The 22082-nt window shown below is 40.5% G+C and overlaps 1 protein-coding gene across 1 annotated transcript in view; it reads right to left on the minus strand.

Moving 5' to 3' along the window:
- Positions 1-22082, minus strand: part of LOC114053209 (EGF-like and EMI domain-containing protein 1) — a 726964-nt gene that overhangs the window by 647003 nt on the left and 57879 nt on the right. The window contains exons 2-4 of the mRNA XM_027876127.1: positions 18944-19078; positions 14033-14142; positions 10687-10791 (exon numbers count right to left, since the gene is read on the minus strand). Of these exons, the coding sequence (XP_027731928.1) occupies positions 10687-10791; positions 14033-14142; positions 18944-19078 (350 nt within the window). The remainder of the gene's footprint in view (positions 1-10686; positions 10792-14032; positions 14143-18943; positions 19079-22082) is intronic.

The following is a 22082-nucleotide window of genomic DNA, read 5'->3' on the forward strand; positions in this document are numbered from 1 at the left end:
TCAGCTAGGGAGAGATGGAGGTAAGGTTCAAACCCATGTTGTCTGATTCCAAAGACATTTCCAGCTTGCACTGCCACTCCCTTCTCACACCCTAGAAACTTTTCCTACTTTAATTTTATAAGAGGAAATTGAGCAGGGAAGCCATCAGATCCATTGGATGGTCATAGCTCTCTGTCACACATTAAGGACATATTCATTAGCATCTTACTGTGAAGACAAATGCAATCCCCGATTGAGCACACCTCTCTTTCTTACAGAGAAGGGATTCCTAATCTATTTTTGTGTTGTGGGCACTTTTGGCAGAAAAGTCAATGGACTTCAACTCAGTACAAAGTATAAAATATATAGGATGACCAAGGAACCCATTATATGGAAACATAGTCATCAACACATTGAAAGAACAAGTTCATTGACATGATATAAAGAAGCAGGGAATTCCTGATTAGGTCTTAGAGGCTGAGCCTGAGCCAAGATGATTTGGATTGGAGCTACCCCCGGTCCCCTTCTAGGGGACAGGTTTTTAATTTTCTAAGTTTGTCCCTCCTTATTCTCCACTATATTCTTTCTCTGATGACTCGTCACAGTTGACAGTAATGACTTCCTGTCTTTCCAAGGGCTCTGTCAGCAAAAAACAACCAACAAAAGAGTCTACCAATGTGGAAAGGCTTTGAGCATGGACCTGGCAGTGGACTGTGTGTCTGTCACTAGAGGGCCTGACCAGTGACATTTTAAGAGCTTTATTACCATGTTGGTCAGAAAGTGTAGAATACTGGGGCTGCAGCCGTTTTTGAAGACACGATACTAAGTCCCAGGGATCGCACTCTACATCAGTGGATGAAGTGACAATAATGAAATCACAGATCCTAGAAATATGAGCATCTTTCTGTTGATAGCATGAAGAGTCATATATTTCCCTACTCAGCCCATTTGGTTTTCTCTGGTTTTTTGTTCTTTGTTCAGTCATTTTTCAATCCTGTCTGACTCTTTGTGACCCCATTTGGGGTTTTCTTTGCAAAGATACTGGCGTGGTTTGCCATTTCCTTCTCCAGCTCACTTTACAGATGAGGAAACTGAGGCAAACAGGGTTAAGTGACTTGCCCAGGGTCACCTAGCTAGTGAGTATCTGAAGCCAGATTTGAACTCAGGAAGATTAGTCTTCCTGACTCCAGGCCTGGCACTCTATCCACTATGCCACCTCCCTGCCCCTTTCCTCTATTCATCCATTTCAAATAAGGGGCAATTATTCCAGAAGTCCTCTTTGAGCTCTCACCTGAGGTGTGTAAAGGTTGCCTTTTACATTTAAGGTGTCCTAATGAAAAAGAGGGTTTTTTTGTGTTATGTGATAAATCTTCCACATAGATTAAAAACAGCCAAATGCACTATATTAAGCACACACAAAACCCCAGGTAGTTGAGTGCCGTAATCTTTCTTCACAAATAATCCTTTGATATATTTATCAATTCTTGCCAATACCACTGTATTACTTAAGTTATAGAAAACAGAATTCAGTGTTCAAACTAAAGCCTTGCTAAGTTTCACGAATGTCGCAGCGTGCCTCCTATATCTCATCAGAGAGGTGGTGTATTACAGATGCCGAATGAGGCATGCAGTGTCCAAGATGACCCATATGTTGAATTGGTTTGCTTAATTATTTCTTTGTTTGCAAGGAACAATTCCTTTCTCCACTGCCACCCCCAGGCAGGGAAGATATTAGGATTTAACGTCAATGTGGAAGCAGTAAACACTTTAAAAATATCAAAACCAAAATAAGACCTTATTTAAGATTTATTCATTCTACAATGTAAAGAAACTATAAGCAAAGACCAAAATATTAGAATTGTCTGGCCAGCTCCTGTTTCAAACACACAGCTTCTCTCATCTCTTGTCTTCTCTGGATAATTTTACTTTTTTTTTCTTTCTACTAGAATTGTTCATTACGCTTTGAGGATTAATAAGTGTGTTGAATTAAATCCTTGTCGGTTTTTTCCCCATCCAAATCCAATCTTTCTCCACTAATTTTATAATTCAATTAAAGGAACTATCCAGGCTGCCTGACATGATTTGTTTTTCATAAGCCACCCCCCCCCACTTTCTTCCTGTTTTCATTCTTTCACCAGGCCAGCTGCTAAACCTAAGGAGGTTGAGGTAAGGAGAATATTTGCTATTAAGTTAAATATTGGGGTTCAAAGGGGTCTGGCCTGATCTGTCATCTTTAGAAAGCCTTTGGCCAGGCAGCAGATTGTTGGAGGTTATTAACCAACTTCAGCTCTCAGACCATCCTCTGAACACCTCGTCTTTATTTATTTGCCCTTACACAGCCACATTCTGCATTATTTGAGTCAAATCAACAAGCGCTGGCTAAGCCCCTCTTAGGTGCCAGCTGCTGTACTGAGCTCCCTTTCACGCATTCTTCACCGGCCCTTCTTGCTGCTCCTCACCTCTGACACTCCCATCTTCTGCCTCAGTTGCCCTTGCATAGACCATGCCCCAACTGTGGTGTGCCCTCCTTCTTTCTTCTGCCTTTTAGAACCACTAATTTCCTTCTGAAATGCCACCTCTCACATGAAGGCTTTTCATGATTCTCCCTCCCCCTCCGCCATGCTGGTGCTTCCGCTCTGCAAAAATGATCTCATGCATGCTACTTTGCATTGATGTCTTTTGTGTATATTTAAGAATGGTGTACATGCTATAACCTCTAGAATGTAAGCTCCTTGAGGGCAGAGACTTTTATTTTTGTCTTCGTGACCCCAGCACCAAGCACAACGTGTGCATCTGTAGAGCCACAGGGTACACAGAGTACAGAACCTGGAAGCACCCACTAACTCAGAAGTTGGGTCCCCCAGTGGATGACTACCTCCAACCTGAAAAGGTTCTATGGATTTGTACCTCAACAACTGTAGGTGCTTGACAAATGTTTGCTGAACAGAATTCCATGGGACTCTAACCAGTCAAGCAATATTTAGTAGCAGCTCACAGTGCTATAAGACTTTTTGGGTTTGTAAAGCATTTTACATACATTGTTTCATGTGTGCCTCACTACCACCTACCTGGGAGGTAGGGGCTATTATTATCCCCATTTTACAGATGAAGAAACAGAAGCATTTGGAAGTTAAGTGACTTTCCCAAGGCTACATAGCTAGTACCTCAGGATTCGAATCCAGGTCTTTTTTGAAGACCCCTGGTTCTACATTCTATTTGTTAGGCCACACAGCCTCTAAATCACAAAGCCTTGCCTGACAGGCCTCTAACCACCAGCTTTCTCCATGACTTTACCAGGATTCCCAGCAGCAGCTAACACTCTCTCCCCAGTTCAGCTCAGCAAATTTCCTATCCACATCCTCCCCACCCCAGTGGTCTTAATGATTCATTAAAATGAAAAAGCACCTCCTTATAAAAACTTGGGGACTATTATTCTAAAGGATGGGCTGATTCATAAAGTTTTCTTATTGTGGACATAGCAATAATAATAATAATGCTATAACCATATATGACTATGTAAATATTAGCTATAACGTGAGTTATAATTATTGTTATAGCTAATATGTATATGGTCTTCATTTTGTGCCAGACACAAACATTGTGCTAAGTGCTTTACAATTATTATCTCATTTGATTCTGGGAAGTATTTGCTGTTGTTATCCCCGTTTTACAGGTCAGGTACCCAAGGCCAACAGAAGTTAAATGACTTGCCCAGGGTCATATACCTAGTAAGTGTTTAAGGCTGGATTTCAACTCAGGTTTTCCTGACTCCTAGCCTCAGTGCTCTATACTGAGCCACCTACCTTCTGCCCAACCTAATCTATGGCATAACCATTATAAAAATGCAGCTGTCAAAGTAACAGCTAGGACCACTAGCAATGCCACCATAAGGATCCAAGATGCAGTGAGACAGATCACTATGGTCCTCTACTACAAATCTCAAGGAAATCCTAGGTAGGAGCTGAATAAGGAAGGAGTGTTATAAGATGAAAGCAGGGGACTTAAGACATAAGCAAGCCGATCCCTGCTGGCCAGGAACTCACATTCTAAAAGGTGGAGATGACACAAAGAGGTTGTTGGGTTACAAGGCAGGTGGCAAAGGCCCCTGGGCTCTTAGGGTGCAGCGGCAAAGCAGACAGTTATTGCATCTCCTTTATTGCCATTTCCACTGATGAAACTAAAGCTAATCAACTATTGGAGTGCCAAGGATTTGGGATCTGGGAATTTTCTTGTCTGAGAATCTGGATCTGGACCCTACCGCCATATTGAAATCAAACTCCTACATAGTACTCACAGGTGCATGGCTAAATCAGATGACCTTTTTCTCAGTCTTCATCCTCTCTGACATCCTTACAGCTCCTGACACTATCTACCACCCTCCTTTTCCTGGATGTTCTCTTCTCCATTGGATTCTTTGGAATTACTCTATGCTGGCTCTCTTCTTACCTGTCTGACTACTCTCTCTAAATCTCCTTTTCTGGACCATCACCCATCTTTAACCCATAAAAATACCAACTTGTCAAGGATCAGGACTAGGCCTTGTCTTTTCTCTTTACATTCTACCCTTTTGTGATGGCCACGAGGACTCCAAACATCGATGTATCCCACCCTAATCAGTCTCCACACTCCAGCCATACATATAAAACTCTCATCTGGACATCCAAACGGATGACCCATTGACAAGGGAAACTCAGCATATGCAAGTTGGAACTGCTCATTTTTCTTTCCCTATGTCCCTCTTCCCCCACATTCTCTTACTTCTGGGGAGGGAGCTGCATCTTTCAGTTACTCAGGTTCGTAACCTAGGGTTTATGGTTCTTTCTTCCTTCTCAGTCCCTCCTTCCCTATCCCACATCTAATTAGTTTTCAAATCCTATTCATTCTATCTCTGCATCTCTCATATCCATTCTCTTTACTAACACAACCACCAGCCTAGTTCATGTACTGCTCACATCTCACCCTAATTATTCTATTAGCCTCCTAATTGATGACCTTGATTTTACTTGCTTCCTTTCCAAAACATCCTCCACACAATAGCCTAAATAAAATACATGTGACACTGATCTGACCATGTCACTCCTCTGTTCATAATTTTTCCAAGGCTTCTTATTTTCTCTCAAATAAAATAAAAGCTCTTTATCCTGGCATTTAAGGCTCTGAACAGTCTGAGTGCATTTAAGATTCCCTACACTCAGAATCTACCAACCTTTTTCAGGTTGGTTTCACATTAATTCCTTTCAGTTATTCTATTCCAACCAAAGAGATCTGCTGCCCATTCCCCGAACTCACTAGTCCACCCCTGGCTCTCATATAACCATAGAATGGTCAAGTTGGAATCATCTCATCCAACCCATTCTTTTTACATATGAGGGAATGGCAGTGAGGAAGAGTTAAACAACTTGCCCAAAGTTATAGAAATAAGGGGATGTAGGGTCTGAAACTTGGCTCTTTTGACTCTAATACCAGGGCTCTATGAGTCACACCATTGACCACTGCTATGGGGATGCATTTGCATAAGTTTCTGGAACGAATCCCTTCCTCCTTTCCACTTTTTGAAAACTTTGAAGGATTTAAGGGTAAAGTGGAAGATGGAGAGGGATCCCCCTCCATGAAGCCTTTCTTGATCATCCATAGGCAGTTAGGCAATCCAGTGGACAGAGCGCAAGTCCTGGAGTCAGTTAGGCATGAGTTCAAACACAGCCTCAGAAACTTACAAAAAGCTGTGTGACTTTTGGCAAGTATTTACTCTGTCTGATTCATATGTAAAATAAGGATAATAATAGCTTCTACCTCCCATCATTGCTGTAAGGATCAAATAAGATAATATTTGTAAAGTGTTTAGCATAGTGGGGCACATAGTAGGTGCTAAATAAATCCTATGCATATGTCCCTCCCCCCCCACACACACACCTTAATGAGGAAAGAAGGAGAATACGTGGGAAGAACATTGGCTGTAAACTCAGAGGATCTGGATTCAAATTCTGCCTCTGATCTTTACTGCCTGTGTGACCTTGGGAAAGTTACTTAAGCTTCATGGACCTCAGTTTCCTCCTCAGTGAAAAGAGGGAATTGAACTCGTTGGTCTCCAAGGTTGTCTCCAAATCTAGATTTATGACCCCATGTAGCCATATTGTATTTACTTACCTGTGTGTGGTTATATTCCCCCTTCCCCTACCCCAGTATGATTCATGATCCTTAAGGACAGGGATTATTTTCTTTTGTCTGCATCCTTAGGTTCTAGCACAGGGATCTGCCCATAACAGATGCTTAATTATGGCTTGTTGAATTGAACTAAAGATGTGTCTGTGTCATGTTTTCATTATTTCCCTCTTAAAAGCTGGCATTAATCAGTTAATGCTGTTGTCAATTTTTCTGCCTATGTCCCCAGGTGACCAGAAAAACAGATAACTGCTCCTCTGGCCATCTAGCCTCATTTGCATGTGTTCTAATCTTCAAAGCATGACTTTTGAGGCTTTTAATCAATAGTTATTTGAGAAAGCTTGTCATTATTTCTTAATTGTCCAAATTCATTTTCTTCATTTTTTTCTTATTAAAGGAAGTTTTATCAAATGAGTCGAGTAGATCGGTAATTTTGGACGTATTATGAACTTCTAGTCCTTCTCCCAAGTACCAGCGAGGCTCTGTTTTCTTTCCCACTGTGGTATTTTTTCCCAGCTTCTGAAGGTCTCCCAGCCTCATTTTTGAAAGTTAGCTCACCAGGCATTTTAGATACAGTTCGATCTATCCTGAGTACCATGTTAAAATTAGCCTGTGCACAAAAGTATAGAAAATAAGATTATAATAAGATGTAAATGACTATGTACAATAATATTGAGATTATAAATAAGATATGTAAAATAACAATAATAATACACTTTATATAATATATAGTATTTTAAGGTGTACAAAGTATTTTACAATTATCTTCTCGTTCTATTCTTACAACAACCCTGGGTGGAAGGTGCTATTAATATCTCAATTTTCCAAATGAGGAAAGTGAGGCAGACATGGATTAAGTGACTTGCCTAGGGTCACATAGATGTTGATTATCAGAGGCAGGATTTAAACTCTGGTCTTCCCCATTCCAGGTGCATTGTTCCAATTGCTGTACTACCTACTACCCCTATATTCATTACCACATCTTGAACGTTATATTCCAATATGGCTAATTTTTGTGAGGATGAATCATAACTAAAACTGATGGTACTGATATACAAGGACATATTTTCTATTTTCTTTTTTTTCATCTTGATCCCAACTAGTGATTTCATCTGTCCGGAGAACTTGCTATCTCTATCCTCCATCTTGCCAGTAATAAAGTGCTTTACAAACGTTTAAGTGCCGTAAAAATGCTAATTATTGTTATCATTATTGCACTGTGTGCTCTTAAAAAGTTGCTTGCAGAGCAGAGAGATAAAATGACTTGCTGGTAGTCACATAGCCAAGGTATCTGAGTCAGGACTTGAACGTGACTCTGCCTGACCCCACAGCCATCCCTCTCTCCACTATGCTACGCTGTCTCTCAGCAGGTGCATTTTCCAAAGGAGGTTTTGACCTGATCTTATGATACTCAATCCTTCCCAATACAGTGAATTGAAAAAAAAAAGTCTTTATTTATTTCAAAGGCACAAACAACTTAATTATCCTTCTAATACTCTGATAGTAGATAGCCTTCTCAAAGGCAATGAATATATTTATTGTATTAAAATTCAAATCATGACCAAAAGATCCTATTGGAGTTGGAATAAGCATTTCTTAATCCCAGAAGATTTAACAGTTAACCTACAATTAACTCATTTTTACAATTAACCTGCTAGCTATCTAGTGTACTTTTCCAAAGCCAAATTTGTACTGAGGGTCCTAAGGGCCCAGATTTCCTCTGGTTTTTCTTCTTGTTATAAGCTTTCACTGTTACTGCATCTTCTTATTGCATTTTTCTCCAATATTTTCCATTTTTATTTCAGATAGCTGGTTAGCTGGTATGTCCTCAGAATTCTTTCATGAGCCCTCATGAGTGTTATTGAACTTTGAATTCATCTTACCAAAGGATAATATTGTATAATAAAAGTCTTATGCCTTCATGTTGAGCATTGCCTTTGACCCACCAATTTTCTTTTTAAGTAAACAAGTGCTGTTCAGTTGGGAGGGAGTGGAGAGAAAAAAAACAAACCAGAGTCCAATTCTCCAAGAAAACAAACTTGAACAACCATTAACAATACTGAAAACTAAGCCAAATTTCCCAAAATTTACTTTGTTGCAACTGTTCAGTCTTCAGCTCTTAGAAAGTTCCTTGAGGTCCAACAGAGTTGGGAAAGAGATAGAGGTGGAGAATGGAGTACATTCTAACCTAGCTTCAACGACTCCATTTTTATAATGCAGGAATGTGAAATGCCTTGTTGTTTAGTCATTTTTCAGTCATTTGTGACCCCATTTGGGGTTTTCTTGGCAAAGATTCTGGAGTGGTTTGCCAATTCCTTCTCCAGCTCATTTTACAGATGAGGAAACTGAGGCAAACAGGGTAAAGTGTCTTGCCCAGGGTCATACAGCAAGTAAGCATCTGAGGCCAGATTTGAACTCAGAAAAATGAATCTTCCAGGTTCCAGGCCTCATACTCTATCTACGGATATTACAAATGTAGTAGTAATATCCAAGTATCCATTTCCTTCTCCAGCTTATTTTACAGCTAAGATGAGTCTTCCTGACTTTAGGTCTGGCACTCCACCCAGCTCTTCTATTATAAATAAATAAACAAATGTATAAATAAATATATGTCTTTTTCCTGTTCCTATGATGTCAGATTTCCTTAACACGGAAGCACTCTCATCCCTACCTACTCACCCTCCACTCCAACCCCCACACAAAGATCATAAACCATGTATGATTTAGCATATCAGTCCTAGGAAATTGTCTGAGTCACAGTGAGGTAAAGTGACTTGCCTGGGATCATAGAGATAAGAAGTGTCACAAACACAGTGTATAAATCTGGTTTTTCTTGATTCTGAGCCTAGCACTTCACCGACTACATGAGGCTTTCTTTTCTCTGATATATATTAAATAATTACTAATTCCAATATCGAGGTTAGGCTTTTATTTTTTTAACCTGTTTCATATCCTTGAGCAGTTAGGTGGTACAGTAGATAAAGTGCCAGGCCTGAAGTCAGGAAGACTCATCTTCCTGAGTTCAAATCTGGCTTCAGATACTTATTAGCTAAGTGACCTTGGACAAGTCACTTAGTCCTTTTTGCCTCAGTTTTATTATCTGTAAAATAAGCTGGAGAAGGAAATGTCAAACCACTCCAGTATCTTTGAAAAAAAAAACACAATAAATGGCGACATGAAGAGTTGGATATGACTGAAAACAACTGAATAACAGATTTCAAATAAAAACGGTCCTCGGACCAATCAGTATTCTGCTATTGTTCTTATATATTTAATGTTCTTTAGATTCTTATGGCACAGGTAGATAAGTATTTTCTATAAATAAATAAAATTACTTGGATATTACTACTACATTTGCTCATATTTCTAGAGTGCTTTCAACATTTATGAAGCACACATCACGTTATTTTGCACTTTGTCCCCCCTCACCCCAATAAGCTATTTGCCAAGATTACTGCACCAAACTTAATGTAAGGAAAAAAGCAATTCTGAGGTGACACATGAAAATGTGAGGTTTAACCTTCTGCCAAGAGCTGAGGAAATCAATGAACTTGAGTGATGAACTCTCATCAGCCTTCAGAGTGAACTTCCCCGGTTCTGCCATTTGTAGAAGAGGAAGGACAGTGCAGGGAGGTCCATGGGCCAGCAAGGACGTACACAAACCACCCGGGAGGTCCATAGGCCAGCAGGGAGGGGGACATCGAATGGAGAGGGAGGGCGGGTGGGATAGGTAGGAGCGTAAAGTGAATGGAGAAGGAACAGGGCACAAAGGCAAATGCCAAGAAGTGCATCACTTAGCTTCCACACTCTTTCTAACCCAGTTTTTCTCCTTCAAAAATGGTGCATCAAAGCACACAGGTTCTCTGGAGATGTGGCATCAAGTAATCTAGTCACAACGAATCCTCTCCCAAGTACACCCATCTCACAGCAAGCCCAAGGAAGGAAGAGAACTCTTTCTGCCTTACAAAGTGAGCCCTGGAACTTTCTCATGTGAGCGATGTCTTAAATGCATGTGCCCAGAAACTGCCAACCAGTGAAGTTCTGCCCTTGAAAAGAAAGAGAACCAGTTTCCCGGAGGTGTGAAAAATGAAAGTTACATCAGGGGAGTCCTAGAAGGAGAGTGAGTATGAAGAAGGGAATGACACATCGCAAGAGAATTCTGTGGCTTTTTTGTTTTATTCATTCTTAGACCAGAGAGACAGTTCTCTGAGTCAAGAAGAGACCAGCAATTTCAATCAGAGTGGAGGTCAGCATGAGGTCTCCTGATTGCTAAAATGGGATTTCCTTTACAAAACAAACGACGGTATATTTACTGGGGCCCTCTGAACTGTGATGGTGAATAATTAAAGCTACGCTGAAAAGTACATTCTGCATTACTGATTACATTACTCACACTGGGTTTTTGTTTGACCGGCTAATGCTAGGGGTTCCACACTTCCCAGAGAGGTGACCCTTGTCATCTGTCTGAATCAACAAAATCTGTCATTTTCTGTAAAGTCAACACAGGCCGCATCTTGAGCATAAATAATGCCGCTGCTGTCCACTCACCATATTGGCATCGAGATCCCTGAAACCCCACAGAACACTGGCACACCTGTGCTTCCCCGTCTGGACATTGGCCTCCGTTGAAGCAAGGACCTGCTGAGCAGAGGGCTAAGGGGTCGGGGGGGGGGGGGAGGCAAGGAAAAAGAAAACAAACAATCCTCAATATTACGCTTTGCATTCAAGCCTATTTGCTGTTTCCTGTATAAACATCCCATCTCCCATCCCTTGCCTTTCCACAGGCTACTCCCCTTGCCTGGAATGCCCTCCCTCTACATCTCTACCTCTTGAAATTCTGAGCTCCATCCAAGGCTTCATTCAAGGGCCACCTTCTCCATCATACCAACACCTGGCCTTTCTTCATTCCTTAATTGTTAACCCTTCCCTTCCCCCTACTTACCAAACTATTACTTCTTATTACATTGTGTCTATTTGTGTGTATGTGTCCCTGTGTGCATGTGAAATATACATATATATGTATGTATGTGTGTATATGCATATACAAACACACATATATATGTGTGTATGTGTGTGTGTATGTGTGTAATTTAAATGACAGTCTCCACCCCACAGAAATGTGAACTCATTGAAAGAGGACTCTTCACATTGACCTTGTGAAGACCCACTTCCTAGCAAAGTGACTGGCATATAGCAGGTGCATAAGAAATATTTCTTGAAACGAATCGAAATAAAGCACCTTGTGGATAAAATCATCATCAATACAATTCAAAAATCAAGCACTTGACAAATATTTGTTGGGATCCCTCCCAATTAGGCACATGCTGTAAGCCCTAAAACATGGTTTCTGCCATCGGGGAGCTCACTCTCTCTTACTGATACTTCCCTTGCCACCACCATCTCCGTTAACTGCTGACATTTATACATCTGTAAGTTTAACAAAGCACTTTTTACATGAATCCGATGATTTCATTTGATCAGAAAAATTCCATTTTGACAACCCACCTGGTGGCTCATTTCCCACCCCCCACTCCCAGTTTAAAGTAACCCACCACCATGGCGCAGCGTGAAAACGTGGAAAGGGGCCCCAGCAGGACCCTTTAGGGACAGCTCTGCACCACTCCTGTTTAGCATGGACAGCCAAGAGCAACTTCACTAAGACATTTCAAGAGCAGAGAACACTTTGGGCAGTGCAGCAGGACACCAGTAAAGTCCCCAAGGTACAGGATGGCAGGCGAGATGAATCACCGTGCTACCCGGCTGCATTGATTGTGAGACACTGAAGCCTTTTTAGCAGCTCTGCTGTGACCCTCAACACAGAGCGCAGGTAAAGGAGGAGCTCAGCACGGGCCATTTTTCTCAGTGTGAGTGAAAGAAATAAGCGGGCTAGCTCTGCTATTTGAGGGCTGCCGAAAATATTCAAAAGGCTCCAAAATCCCAGCACGAGAGGGTTCCTATTTTTTTTTCCAAAGTACCACATAAGCCCCTTAAGAAGTAAATGACCCTCCTGCTTCCTCAATTAACAAAGCCATGCAGAAGCTAAGAAACCTATTTAGATGTCCTATAGTGATTTCCCCATTGAACTGGATTTCAGATGACAAACCTGACGACAGGGGAAACTAGCAAAAGGAAAAAGGGGATGGAAGTCGAGGTGTGCCCTGTCTGGCTTCAAATAAACTGCCTTTTAAATACCGAGATGGAGCGTAATGCTTTCACAGCACCCAACCCAGCATTAGATGCTCTTAACAAAAATGATCGTGGCTGTTTCTTTGTCCATCCTGCGTGCATTTTCTCTCCAGAGAGCTGCTCTCTGTCTGTGGGAATTCTAAAGGTACCTAAAACTTGGCAGGCAAACGATTGATGCCCCAACAGCCGAATCAGGGCCTTTCTACTTGTTCCTGGTGGTGGGGGATTAGATGGAAACAATGCTATAGAATGCATACAGATTGCCCCCCTCTTATCATGCCCAGACTCTCCCTTATCTTCAATTTCTCCCTGTCTATTGACTCCTTCTCTACTGCCTACAATGTCTCCCCATCCTCAAAAAAACAAACAACAACAACAACCCTCACATGATCCTTCCACCTCCAATAACTATGACGCTATATCTCGTCCGTCCTCTGTGGCTGAACTCAAAAAGTCTACCTACAATAGGTGCCTCCACTTTCTCTCCTCTAACTCACTTCTTAACCCCTTGCAGCCCAGCTTCTGACCTTATTCTGCTGACACTGTTCTCTCCAAAGTTACCAGTCATCTCTTAGTTGACAAATCCAATGACCTTTCTTCAATGCCCATTCCGCAGCCTCTGACACAGTTGATCACGCTCTCCTCCCTGTTACTCTCTTCTCTCTAGATTTTTGGGACCTCTTCTCTTCTTCCTCTTGAATTACTTCACTTGGTGATCTCTTCAGCTCCCATGGATTTCCGCTGACCTCCAATCTCAAATCTCCAACTGCCTTTCAGACGTGTCAGTAGACATCTTAAACTTAACGTGTCTAAAACTGAACTCCTTATCTGCCCCCCATAGCCACCTCTTCTCCTAAATTCCATGTGACTGTCAAGGGCAACAGCATCCTCCCAGGCTCTCAGATTCAAAACCAAGGTGTCATCCCCAACTCCTCACAACCTTTCACCCCCATATCTGATCTGTTGCCAAGGCTTGTTGGTTTCAACTTTACTTCTCTCAGATTCACCCCCTTTTCTCCTCGAATACCACCAGGCCCTCATCATCTAATGCTTGAGATATCGCAGTAGCCTGCTGTTGGGTCTGTCTGCCTCAAGTCTCTCTGCACTCCAATCCACCTTCCATTCAGCTAAAGCTCAGCTCTGACTACATCACCCCCTACTCAACAAATTCCAATGATTCCCTGTCACTTCCAGGATCGAAACAAAATCTTGTTTGACATTCAAAGCTTTGCATAGTGCAGCCCTTCCCATATAATACCTTTCCAGTTTTCTTATGCCTTCGACCCTCACCCCCAAATCCAATATCTTCTTTTATCCAAGCACATTGGCTCCCTTACCGTTCCTCAAGCAAGACAATCTGTTTCTCAACTCTGGGAATTTTCTCCAGCTGCCCCCATGCCTGGAAGGCTCTCTCCTCCCCTCACCTAGTGGCTTTCCTGGCTTTTTTGAGTCCCAACTAAAATTCCATCTTCCTCAGGAAGCCTTTTCCAAACCATCTTAATTCTAGAGGTTCCTCTCTCTTTATTTCCTATTTATCCTGTACATAGCTTGTCTGTACATATTTGTTTGCTTATTGTCTCTCCCACAAGATTATAAACTTCTTAAAGGCAGAGTCTGTCTTTTGCCTTTTTTTTTTATTCCCAAAGCTTAGCACAGTCCCTGACACATAGGAGGCATTTAATAAATGTTTATTGATTGAGTGACTTACCATGTAGACAGCCAGGCTCATCTTTATGCTGACGCCAGCCAGGACAGCACCTGTAGACTGTCTGATGTTGCCTGCTATATACCTGTCTGTAGACAATGTAGTAGCCAGTCCTGGAAAACAGAACAATGGGGATTAGAGAAACATCATCCCCTTTCCCCTAAGACTTTAAACGTAATGGCCATGTTAAATCCACAAGGCTGTAGATTAATCTTCCTGCTCTGCCCCACCACCAGCAGTCTTTCATCATACATACATATGAAATAAAGGCCTAACAGTTGTTTTGTCAAAAGAATGGGGGCTCACTTCTCTCTCAGATGTCCTGGGAATACGTAGGACCACCCAGGTCATAAAGTGGGCTCCTTGATTGTACTGTCTCCCATTACCAATGGGTAATGACTTTCCCTTTGAACTTAGCAATTTGCTTGGTAATTCTCTAGTATGACTGGGGATTGTTGGGATTTCTGTTTTTGTCTTCTCTCCCACTAGACTATTAGGTCCATGAGGGTTTTAACTAAAACTTCTATCTCCCTTAGAGTACCAAATGATGTTCTGAAGTCAATCAACCAACAAATATTTATTAAACATTATGTTCCAGACACTGTTCTAAGCAAACAAACAAAAATGCCTGCCCTCAGGGAGCTTACATTTTCCTGGGGAAAACAACATGTAAATAATGGGATATATAGAGTAGATGGAAGGCGACCTGAGAGGGGAAGGTGTTGGCACCTGGAAGCACCAGGACAGGCCTCCAGAAAAAGTGGGATTTTGGCTGAGCCTTGAAGGAAGCCAGGAAGCTTAAACAAGGAAGGGAGGAAGGAAAATCTTCTAGGTATGGGGGGCTGGGGTGATAACAACCATTTAACAAATATTTATTGAATGAATGTTAAAGGAATGATGCAAAGTCAAATGATACAGACTTGAAGTGTAAAGCACAATTAAGTTCACTTCAAAAAATAACTATTAAGGCCCTACTATGTATAAGTCATAGTGCTCGGATAATATGGTAAGAATACAAAGTTTTTTTTAAATAAGCATTTATTAAATGCTTAGTCTGTGCCACGTAAATTGCTAAACACTTTACAAATATCTCATTTAATCTTCGCAATAACCCCCTTATTTTTTTTTTTCACAATGGAGGAAACAGGTTAAGTAACTTGCACAGGGTCACATAGTAGGAAGGATCTGAGCCCAGGTTTTCCTGATTCCAGCTTAATGTTCCTTGCACTGCAGCACCTAGATGTCTGGATGTTTTCAAAGCTGAAAACAAAAATGTCCCTGCTCTCAATGATGCTTACATTCTGCAAAATTTAGCTTGTACACAAATTAGTAAATAGGAAGTAGAAGCAAAATAATTCCAAGAGGAAGAGAGAACCAACAACATTCAATCAACATGCAGTTATTAAGCAACATTTATTAAGAATCTACTGTGTGCCAGGCTCTGAGCTTGGCATTTAGGATACAAAGACAAAAGTTCATCAATGCCTGCCCTCCAGAAGCTTACATTCTACCAGGAAAGAGGTCTTGCACATCTGAGCTCTGCTTTGAAATCCAAATTCCTCACCTTGGATTTTAAGCTCTCCTTTTTAAGGAGAGTGTCAAGATCATGGATTTTTTTTTTTAGCTGTCTACCCCCTCACTTTACAGATAAGGAAACTGAGGCTCAGAACAGTTACGGGACTTGTCTAAAGTCACAGCTATTGAGTAGCAGTGCCAGGATTTGGACTCAGGTTCTCTAAATTCAGATCCTGAGTTCTTTCTACTATGTCATGCTGCATCTTCCCCCTAATGCCTCAACACAAACCCTGTGCTGTCATTACTAACTCTTAGTCTTTGTTTATGATGGTTTCCACTACTTGGATAGAATCTTCTCCCGTCTCACAGCTCACCCCTACCAACCCTCGTTTAAAGACCAGTTAAGTCCTACTTTCTCCATCACTACCTACAGCTTCAGCACACAATGACCTCTCTCTCTCTCTCTCTCTCTCTCTCTCTCGCTCTCTCTCGCTCTCTCTCTCCCCCACAATTTTTCTCTGAACAACAATGTTAATTTCATATACTAATTTTTGAATTGCTACAAGTTAAGAAATATTATAGTCTCTAAATAATTTAGGTTACAGGTTACCTACAGGGAAATAGAGAGGTATGCAGTGGGTATGAGCAGGCAGTGACCTTGCCAAGTACATTTGTGCAAATAATTGGCGTTAAGGATACCATCAGAAAGACTGGGGGGTGGGGGGGGTGGGATGGGCCAATCACATAGCAAGAGCAAGAGATAATAAGCACCAGACCACTTATGCTCTCCATTGGTATACAAGTGATGTCTAACGTGCTAGAGGAAGACCTCCAGCACCTTGGGTGGACCTCCAGAGGCACACTTCTCAAAGAGTGTAGATAGGAGTCACACAGGATGGGCAGGCACGGATGGGTTTGGGATCTGTGCCACTGAAGAAAATACCTCCACTGATGAGGTCACAGCTCTTTCTTAATATGCACTGGAGTAGCTAATCCCACACAGGTGGAGAAGCAGCCTTGTGCAGCAGATTGAGAGCTGCCCTCCAAAGCCAGAAAGACCCAGGTTCAAATCCTCCCCCTCGACACATGCCAGCATGCATGACCCTGGCCAAGTCACTTAAACTCTCCATGCCTCACCAACTCTCTAAGTCTATTAAATCACAGAACAATTGCCAGTCTATGTTTGTAGGGAAAATTTTCTCTGTGGCAAGTTCCTCAGAGCAATGAGATAATAAGTCTGTTCTGGGAAAAAAAAATCATGCGCTTCTTTGTAGTTCAATTGAGAGTTGCATGACCTCAGTTAGATCATGAGTTCCTAGAGGTCAGGGACCACATTATGTTTTCTTTTTATCTCACTCACTTCTTAGGATAGTGCAGTGCATATAGCACTTTTGTAGATCCTTATGAAATGATTGAAAGAATGAGAATGCAAATCTCTAGCTGACATATTTGGATATACTTTCCCATATCTGAAAAATCACTGTGGTTATGGACCTCTGTTAACTCTACCTGATATTACTAGTAAACAAACAAAATGCTTAAAGAACACTAATGCTTGCATATGAAATCATTCCTAGTAGCAATCAGGAGAAAGGAGAGATCCCAGGCAAGTCCAGGGGATTCCCAACCTGATCTCTTTTGACTTCTCACTTCACGGGAGGAAGTGAGATGCAGTGAAAAGAACACTGAGTTTGGAATCAGATGATTGAGGTTCAAATCCCTTTTCTATCCCATAGTGTCATAGATGGGGAGCTGGAAAGGACCTGAGAAGTCATGCCATCTAGTCACCTCATTTTCAGATAAGGAAACAGAAGCCCAGAGAGGTTAAGCCAAGATCTCATAAGTGACAAGCTGCAGAGTAGGATTTCAAATCCAAAACATTTTTCTACTTTACTACAGTGTCTCTATGACTTTAGATTCAACTTAGACACAATCTTTCAGGGTTTCACTTTCCTCATGTGGTTAAAAAAAAAGCAGGAGGAGGGTGGTGAACTATATGACCTCTAAGATCTCTTCAAGCTGTAAACCTATGATCCAATGATCACATTGACCTGAAAGTGGAACAATGATCAAAGCATGTGTCCCTGAAGGTAACAATTAATCCAAACAATCTGCATGATAAAGAGTAGCAGTGTCAAATTATTCCATGTTGGAATATTCGATTGAGTCTCTCTCTATATGCTATCACTCATGACCTTCCAGTATAAGGATGGATTAATCAATGGGCATTTATTAAGTGTTCGCTATGTATCAGGCATTGTGCTAAGTCAGGGAATAGAAATGAAAAAGTGAGACATCTACCCCTGCCCTCAAGTAGTTTATATTCTAAGAAAGAAAGATAAAGATATATATATATATATATATATATATATATATATATATATATAAAGATATATAGGAAAATTGCTCATGAAAGGATATTTTGCTTTGGAAAATGACAGGGATGCTGAGTGGAACCAAAGGAAAGTTGGTTGACACGCTCTTTCCAGAAGCAGTGATTGCCCTGATTTAACTAATGTGACCAGAGCAAGATGTGAAAAGCAACAGGGTTAGCCCAGTTGGTGATAATGCTTTTCAAAAAGTCCCAAACTCATGTATGTATGCATGCACACATGTATCTGTGTGTATGTATGCACATGCATATACATATATGATATCATATCTAATCATGCCACACATATGATTTCTTTGAAAAGTTCCAAGTTATGTTTAGGCAAACACTTTTCCCTCCTGAATCCACACATATCTGATACATTTATATAGAACTCTCTGAAGTGTTGGATCTCAGTGTTCCTCCCACAAATAAAAGAAGCCCCTGAATGTTTGGTAAGAGCTATTGTGCAAAAGTCTTGCTGAAGTCTTCACACCTTAAAAGAGTGGGATGTCATTTTTCAAAAGCAAAGAACTTCTTCTGTTTCTTCTTATGGGCCACAACCAAGTGAGAGCTAGAGGCTCTGATAAAGTTCAAGTCACTGAAGGCTTCATACTGCTGCAAAAATGTCAAGGGTGGGTCAGAAATTAATTGAAAACTGTTGACTCCCTGAGGTTTCAAGTAGGCTATCAATTTAGTACACTGACACGGCACTCCTTGTCTGTATTGTTCCACTAGTCTTCAGGCCTCAGCTAAATGCCTTTCTAGAAGTTAGAAGTAGTGGCAGCATCAAAGCCCAAATAACCTAAGTCTAAGCAGAGCCTGAAAGCAGTATCATGGCAGCTAACCAAAATATCCAGACACGATCATCACAGACAAGCCCTAGGACCAAAGCTGAAAAGCTCTTGTCTGGAATTATTTACAAAAATATTTTACTAAGAAACATTTGGATTAATACACTCAAAATCTAGACCCTATTCAGTTAAAAAAAAAAGACGTTGAAATTGGGGGGATAGATGAACTATTACCTTCTTACATATTCTATGCACCATCTTGGTCCAGTACAGCCTTGCTTCCATAGCTTTACCATACGAGTAAAGGGCTGGACACACGGTTGGGGAAGGCCAACCATATCCAGAACTTCTTCCTCACACACATTGGGCCTTGAAAAAAAAAAAGAAATCAACACTAAGCATATAAAATTTATAACACAATTTTTCAAATTCAAGAACAAGTTGACAGCAGCCAACTCCATTTTTTCTTATGTTTTAAAGAAATATATAGGATTCTATACATTATTTTTCTGGATATAATTAGATCATACTGTTGACTCATACTAAACTTGAAGTCTACTGAAACACCCAGTTCTTTTTTTCAGATGGAGTGCTATCTAACCTTCTTTTCTCCATTTTGAACCTATACAATTAACTTTTAAAACATTAGAGGTAAGGCCTTATATTTATCCCTTTTAAGCTTCACTTGCAGAAGGTTTAGCCAAGTGCTCTGACCTAACAAGATTTTTTTGAACCTGATACTATCTCCAACATTTTAACCATCTCTCCCAATCTGTGCCACCTACAGATTGGATTAGTTATTATTATTGTTAGTTTTTAGTTATGCTTTTATTAAAGTTAATGATAAAAATTGTTGTTTTTTGTCCTTCATTCTCAAAGAAGACCATGGCATCAGGAAGGTGATGCTATGACTTTCAAGTGAATTGGATTTGTGTGAGAGGGCTATGCAAAGTTGCCAGCGTCACTTTCTCCTCTGGAGCCATATAAGTTCAGTAGAAAAATATAAATCAGGATGCCTGGAGATGGCCCCAGATATAGTGGGAGATCTTGGACTTTTAAAGCTAAGGTCTTTCCCAGATTTCAGTCTGAGGAAACACCCATCCAGTGATTAAGGCTAGGTAAGAAATGAGTAGTCATAAAAAATATTCAACTGTGACAGGCCAAGCAATGACTATGCTTTGAGTGTGGTCATTTAACCAATGCTAAATGCATTCAACTTGCATGAACATCTAGCCTACTTGTCTATACCTTGCTCAAAAGAATAGAATGAGAGTTATTTCCAAATGCTTTGTTCAGATCAAAATAAGCTCTAACTACAATATTCCCCTGATCTACCAATCTAGCAATTCCATAAAAAAAAAAAAAGAAAGAAAGTTAGCATAGAACTACCTGTTTCCTGGAGATGTTTTCTGACATTGTCATCACTGATTCTTTTTTGGATGTTCACCAATCTCTTTAATAATACATCAATACCATAATGCAGAATTTTGTTAGGAATCAAAGGCAAACTCACTGGCCTATAGCTCACATTTCTTTCCATGCTACATAATTATTAGGAGAGTCTTTAGAATGTGGCTGCAGTAACTTTTTACATCACCTGTTTTGTTTGTGACTGACAGCCTCACCATGTAATTTATCTTCCAACACACTTTGAATTGCTGATATATTATTTTAACTGAACTCTTTTAACACAATTTGTATTCTTTATCTGTATATCAATGCAAAAATTCAATTAAAAACAATTTCCTTAGCACCTATGTTTGAGGCATGATACTAAGCACTGAGGATACAAAGGAAAAACCAAAATAATCCCTCCCCTCCAAGGGCTTAAAATTACTGAGAAAGGAGGTAGAACTAACCACTGGGAATTAGGAAAGGCTGCCTCACAAAGGCGGCACCTGAGCTGAATTTTGACAAAAGATAAGGATTCTGAGAGGCAGAAATAAGGAGGGAATGCATTCTAGGAGCAGGAGATAGCCTGTGTGCATTGACAGAAGAAAGAGATGGCATAGCACACAAAGAATGCCTACTAGTTCAGTCTGACCCAAACGCAAAATTTATATAAGGGAGTAAAAAGAAAAAAGGCTTAAAATATAAGACTAGAAAGAGAAATTCCATTACAAATATCTATAAAACTCATCAAATGTGGTATTACCCAGCAAGAGTTGTAGAATTACAACTATAAAGTACTCTCTATAGAAATACAGGAAGATTTAAATGATTGAAAAGGTACTCGTTGTTCATGGTTGGGCTACACACACACACACACACACACACACATATACACACACACACGTGTGTACATATAAGCATATATTAGATATATATATATATATATACATATATGAACTGGATGATGCTACTTAAATTAATTTACAAATTTAGGCCTATCCCCAAAGTTACAAATCAAACCAAAAAGAGACAGCATTCATATGAAGGAACTAAAAGTCTAGAAATTCAAGGGAAATGGCTGTTTAAGAGAGAAACAAAGGGTCTTGATGCTACCATACTTCAAATCTTAATGTAAAGCAGTAATAATCAATATAATTAAGTTAAAAGTAGAAGAGTAGAAAAGACCAAATGGATATGAAGAAATCAAACAGAATACCCCAAGGTGTGATGAGCCCTACAACAAAACCAATTGTGGACTGCTTACTTAACAAGAAGTTCATCAAAATTTGGCTGAAGTCAAATTTAGACCAGTTTCTTACACCATATACCACAATGGTTTTTACTCAGATATATGATGTAAATATAAAAAGTCAAATAGGTTTTTTTTAATTAAAGGAAAACAGTAGGCGGTATCTTTTAGATCTATGATTAGGGAAATGATTCTTAATCAAATGAGAGATAGAGGTGTTCCTAAAATATAAAGTCACCAATCAAGATTGTATAAAAGTCCAGGAATGAAGTTCCAAATAGAGTGCAGTATGTGAGGAATAGCAAGTAGTCCTGCAAAGATGAATGGAAGAATGCATGGTAGAGATTAAAGGGTAAAAAAACTGGAAAGGCAGGAAGGGGCTAGGTAGATAATAACAAGAATCCTGAGCCTAGCAGTACTCCTTAGACCCCTAGCCTTTCTTCCAGCCCAGCCCACATAGCCATCATCCAAGTACACACTGTGGAGGGGAACTATCCCCCAAAGGGCAGGTGATCTAGCCTAACTGAAGCAGTAACACATTCTGAGGAAGCAGCATGTGCCCAGCAAGTCAAATATTCACCAGTTCCTTGACTACCATCTACCTCCGATCCTAATGGAGACAGCCCCAAGAAGAGGAACACAGAAGTCTTGGGAACAGCAATGATTTCAGCTCAGGCCCCTTAGTCATCATCCTGGGGAGCAACCCCTATAGAAATGAAACCTGGCCACTGC

The sequence above is a fragment of the Vombatus ursinus genome, unplaced genomic scaffold (genome assembly GCF_900497805.2).
Source record: "Vombatus ursinus unplaced genomic scaffold, bare-nosed wombat genome assembly UNPS02014810.1, whole genome shotgun sequence".
NCBI classification, from domain to species: Eukaryota; Metazoa; Chordata; class Mammalia; order Diprotodontia; family Vombatidae; genus Vombatus; species Vombatus ursinus.